General features: G+C 54.9%; 1 protein-coding gene across 1 annotated transcript in view; it reads right to left on the bottom strand.

The window, feature by feature from the left end:
* Positions 1-235: 235 nt before the first annotated feature.
* CBLC (Cbl proto-oncogene C, E3 ubiquitin protein ligase) overlaps positions 236-5315 on the bottom strand; it is a 14322-nt gene continuing 9242 nt past the window's right edge. Inside the window, exons 7-12 of the mRNA XM_008585998.1 lie at positions 4623-4754; positions 3793-3954; positions 3351-3431; positions 631-746; positions 427-498; positions 236-313 (exon numbers count right to left, since the gene is read on the bottom strand). Of these exons, the coding sequence (XP_008584220.1) occupies positions 489-498; positions 631-746; positions 3351-3431; positions 3793-3954; positions 4623-4754 (501 nt within the window). The 3' untranslated portion in view covers positions 236-313; positions 427-488. The remainder of the gene's footprint in view (positions 314-426; positions 499-630; positions 747-3350; positions 3432-3792; positions 3955-4622; positions 4755-5315) is intronic.

Genomic DNA, 5315 nt, shown 5'->3' with positions numbered 1-5315 from the left:
TTTTTTTGCCATGATGGGGGAGGGGGCTTGGATGCCTGATTCTCTGAGAACTTGGGACTCTGGACTCCTAAGTCCTGAGAGCAGGATTCCTGGGACCGAGGGAGGAGGTTGGGAACCCAGAACCCTGAGTTGATGGGAGTGGGCGGGGGGGATCAGGTCTCTGAGATGTCCGTTCCCAGTGCCAAGCTGCCCCCTGGTGGTCGCCGCACTCTTCCTTCACACACCAGAGGACACATCAGGCTTGGCAGTTTATTTCTGCTTCACAAACCCCTTCCAGCCCCTGGGGCTCCCTTTAGCAGCACATCTTGGTGCCCTGCGATGCGGAAAGAGAGGTGGGTTAGATTAGATCACATCTGGGCGGAATGGGGTGGAGCTAGACAGGGCCAGGCCAAGAAGGGAATCTGGAGCGAGGGGGAGTGGACTCACCTAGCCTCCAGGCCTGGGCAGTGATCACGGGCCTCATCGGGCAGCTGGAGGGGTGTTTCCCTTTAGGAGTTTCTGCAGTGAAGAGAGTTTGGGAGGGGGCTGTTGATTTTCTGGGATCCAGTGTTTCCCTTCTGTCCCCCTTCCCCGTCCCCTTTTCCCTTAGACCCAGGAGTCCCAGACCACCCTGGGATCCTCTCCTCTTACTCTGTGGCCCCCTCCCTGGCCTGGAGCCTGGAGGTGATTTCCCACGGCGCTGAGGCCACAGTCCCAATTCTTGGCAAGGGAAGGGGGGTGCGAAGTCTTGGAAGGGCCAAAGGTGCCTGGAGGGGAGGAGGTTAAGAAATGTGCCAGTTGAGAGGCAACCTGGGACCTGGGGACGTCATTTCTCAGGCAGTGGTGGTGGGGGCTGTATGATAGGTTCTTGTCTATTCTGTGTTTTCTCTTGCACCTCTGCCTTGAGCAGGAAGAAACTTTCATTTGTCTGTTTGTCCACTCATCCATCCATCTGTTCATCTGTTCATTCATTCATCCCACAAACATTTTCTGGGCATCTATAGTGTGCCAGGCACTGTGCTAGGCTCTGGGGAGACAGCTGTGCACAAAACAGAAAAAAATTCTCTGTTCTTGTGGAGCTGATGGACTTGATGTGGAGCAAGAGGCTTAGTGAGTAATCAGCTCATGAACAAGGGTTATGTGTCCCTCATGTAATGGAGAATGGAGAGGGTGGAGGGTGACTGGAGATAGGAGGGCAGCTGGGGGGCCTCTTGGAGATGCAACGACTGAACACAAGCCTGAGTAAAGGATCTGGGTTGAGGCTTGCCGTGGGTGGTGGACTTGTTAGAAGGAGAGCAAAGCATTTGAGGGGTGGTGGTATGAGGTCAGACAGGTGGGGAGGGTCAGATCACTAGGCCTGGTGGGCTATGGAGAGGACTTTGGGTTGAATTCTTAGAGCCCTGGGGAGCTATTGGCGGCTTCTTAGAGGCAAGGGAGGGGATTTGACTCAGATTGCAGATGACTGATCTCACAGGCATCATCGAAACCTATAGGGCATGCTTGCCCTTATTCTCCACATGGAGACGCTGAGGGTCAGAGAGGTCCCCTGTGAGCCCGTATGCAAATCACAACCACAATGACACAGCCCCATCCTATCCAGTGCCTACAGCAGCCCCATTAGGCAGGGCTGAGCATCATGCCCATTTTATAGATGACTGATCTCACAGGCATCATCGAAACCTATAGGGCATGCTTGCCCTTATTCTCCACACGGAGACGCTGAGGGTCAGAGAGGTCCCCTGTGAGCCCGTATGCAAATCACAACCACATTGACACAGCCCCATCCTATCCAGTGCCTACAGCAGCCCCATTAGGCAGGGCTGAGCATCATGCCCATTTTACAGACAAAGGAACTGAGGCCCACAGAGAGAGTGGAGGAAGGGATGTGAGGAGTCTACAGCCAAAGGCCTGGTTCCAGTTCTGACACCATCACATGTGAGCTGGGTGACCTTCAGCTCTGAGCCTCAGCGTCCCCCTCTGTATAATGGGATCATAACTACCTACCCCCCTCATGCTGTCATGACAATTAATCTTTTTTTTTGGCAGCTGGCTGGTGTGGGGATCCGAGCCTTTTGACCTTGGTGTTACAATATCGTGCTGTAACCCACTGAGCTGACCAGCCAACCCGATCATGACAATTAAACAAACATGTTAAAAAGCAGTGCCAGGCACATAGTGAAAGTTATACACACATTAATTATTTTCAAGACGACAGTCACCTTGCTGGGAAATAGCAAACCGAGGGCTGTCTCTTCCACGGAATGCTTTGAAGAGTGAAAGAGTAGGAGTGGACTGGAATTTGAATCAGGCAGGGTTTGGGAAGAGGAGGAAAGGGCATGCCAGGCGGACGGCACAGACTAGGCAAAGGTGCAACCATCTGGCCAGAGGTGCCCTGTCAGCCTGCCGTTCTGGCCGTGTCCCCCTTATGGTCCTCAGGGAGCCAGCTGAGTGCCTCCTAATGTTTCCATTTGCTTTTGGCTGCAGGTCGGGATCTGTTTTTAGCTTCCCTTGCCGGTCTCATCGCCACCCCCCTTCCTGCTGGCTCTCTTGTTTGCTGTGGTCGAATAATGTTCCTGGACTTCCTGAGCTGTTTGTTTGAAGATGGCCTAGTATTGATTAAAGGCTGTGTGTACCCAGCCTGAGATGCTAACAGGGATCTGCCCCACCCTAGCGGGTCATGGTCACAGAATATCCTGGGGTGGGAGGTGGGGGGAGAAGAAAGGCTAGGACCTTAAAGACCCCAGCACTGAATTCTTTTCTTTCGGGCTGTGTGGCTTTGGGCAGGTGCAATCACCTCTTTGAGCTTTTTTCCTCTGGAAAATGGGGAGAGAAACATTTTCGACTTCATGGGGCTGCTGGGAGGACTCAGTTCAGTCTATTCCTTCAACACCTATTTCCTGAGCACCTACTATGTGTAGTATTAGGCCCTGTTCTGGGCTCTGGAGATACAACAGAGAATAAGACAAAGTAATAATCCTCAGGAGTGTTTCAACTTGCTGACGTTGATAGAAAACAAAACCGTGCACTGTGCCAGGTGGTGAAAAGGACTATAAAAGATGTGACAGAGATGGAGGTCCTTTTGTCAATAGGGTGGTCAGGGAAGGCCTCCCTGCAGAGGGGTGAGGAAGCGAGCCCGGGGAAAGGTGATCCAGGCAAAGGGAACAGCTAGTGCAGGGGCCCTGAGCTAGGTCATGCCTGGGATGATGGAGGGAGAGCACGAAAGCCACGGAGGGGATGAATAAGGAAGAGAACAAGAGAAGAGGTCACAGAGGTGGTGGGTGCCAAGGACGGTGCCTGGGTGCCCCGCCGGACCGGGGACCCTGGGCTTGAGTGACGCTTGAGCTGCCGACCTGAGACAAGGCCTGACTCACCACCTGCAGCTGGAATTCACTTGTGGGTCTCCTGGGGGACAGGTCTAGCCGCGGGGGCAGTGGAGGAGGTGAGGGGGCCGCCTGGAGGAGACAGAGGGTGAGGAGGGGGTGTGAGCTGCCGTCCCTTTTCACCTACTCGTCCTCCTGTCTGGGATCCCAGCATTCGGGCACTGTTCTAGACTCGAGATATAATGGAGAGTTAGACAAAGTCCTAACCCTTGGGAGGGTTACAATCAGAGAAAGCCACAGCCCAGATCCTTGGGGAAGCAAAAATCCGAGCCCCTAGGACCCAGGAAGCCTGTCACCAGCCCCCTCCTCCCTCAGACCCAGGAGTTTGGGTTCCCAGCCCCCTGCCCCCTCAGACCTAGCAGTCTGGGCCCCCAGCCACTTCTCCATCAGACCCCAGGAATTCCAGTTCCAGCTCCTGCCTGGCCCTGCTTACCTGCCCCTGCTCCAACTCCCCATCTTCCTGGTCACTGCTGTCCCCTAGGTCCTTAGCAGTGACGCTGGCTTCTGCTGGTTTCTCTTGGAATTGATATATACTCACGGCTTCTCGGCCCTTGATCTCGCAGCGGCAGAAGGGGCAGGTCTGGCTATCCGAACGCTAGGGGAGGCCGGGAGGGAAAAGGTCAGTGTCTCCCTGTTCTCCAGCACATCCCTTGGGACTGTGAAGACCTCCACTCCCAATAGAGTGATGTGTGGAGGACAGACAGAAGGAGGGAAATGGAGGGAGAGAGGAGTCATGCAGAGAGGGAAATAGGGAGAGAGATGCTGGGTAGGAAGGTGGGAGGCGGGGGCTGGACCAGAGCCCGGGGCCAGGAGGGGCCCACGCAGATGGGGACCCAGTGCAGCTGGGGCAGCAGCTCCCGGGCTGGCCATTGTGGAGGGCTTCGTGAGCTCAGATCCTCACTATGGCCTTTGGGAGGTTCCTATCATCAGCCCCATCCTCCCCAGGAGGAGGCTAAGGCTCAGAGAGGCAAAGCCACTGGCCCCAGATCACCCATCAAGGGAAGGAAGGAGCCCTTTTCATAAATGATGTAGCTGGAGAAGGAGAAACAGAAGTAACGCATGCAGAGTGAGATGGAAACTGAGGCACAGACATAGACGGCCAGGCTCCTAAGTGATCCCGAGCAGGTCTCTGCTCTCTCTGGGCCTCAACTTCCCCATCTGATGATCAATGAGGCATATGGGAGATCCTCTTGGAGCTTTTACTGTAGAGAGGGGGAGACAGGGAAAGACCAGGTGAGAAGGCGGGGCAGAGGTCAGACCCACCTGCCAGGCAGCCAGGCAGCGGCTACAGAGCAGGTGCCCGCATGGCTCGATCCTCACGTCCTTGTTACTCTCAGCACAGATTTTGCAGAGCTCAAATGTGGAGTCCACGGCCCAGTACAGCTGCAGCTGCTCCTGGCAGGTGAGAAGATGGGGAGGATGGGAAGGGTGGGGTAGATAAGACTGGGAGGATAAGAAGCAAGTCCCAAACCTCTGCACCAGCCCTGAACCCTCTCCCAAGTTCAAGGCCAGTGTGTCCAACTACCTCTGACATGTCTTCACTCCTCGTTATCAGACTTGTTCCCTGGGGTTGTCTATACTCAGGGTCGCCATATTTAGAAAAGAAAAATACTGGGCCGGCCCGGTGGCGCACTCGGTACAGTGCGGCGCTTGGGAGTGCGGCGGTGCTTCCGCCGAGGGTTCGGATCCCATATACAGACCAGTCCGCTCACTGGTTGAGCGCGGTGTGGGCGCAACACCGAGGGTTGCGATCCCATTGCCGGTCGCGGTACGGGCGCGACACTTAGGGTTGCGATCCCGTTACCGGTCATGAAAAAAGACAAAAAAAGGAAAAAAAGAAAAGGAAAGAAAAGAAAAATACTCAATGCTTTGTTAAACTTGAATTTCAGATAAATGGTGAATAAAATCTGAGGTATAGGGCCGGCCCCCGGCTCCCCCCGGGGGGGGGGGGGGGGG

Source organism: Galeopterus variegatus, unplaced genomic scaffold (assembly GCF_000696425.1).
Source record: "Galeopterus variegatus unplaced genomic scaffold, G_variegatus-3.0.2 Scaffold3796, whole genome shotgun sequence".
Lineage (NCBI taxonomy): Eukaryota > Metazoa > Chordata > Mammalia > Dermoptera > Cynocephalidae > Galeopterus > Galeopterus variegatus.
This window is presented reverse-complemented; position numbering and strand designations above follow the sequence as displayed.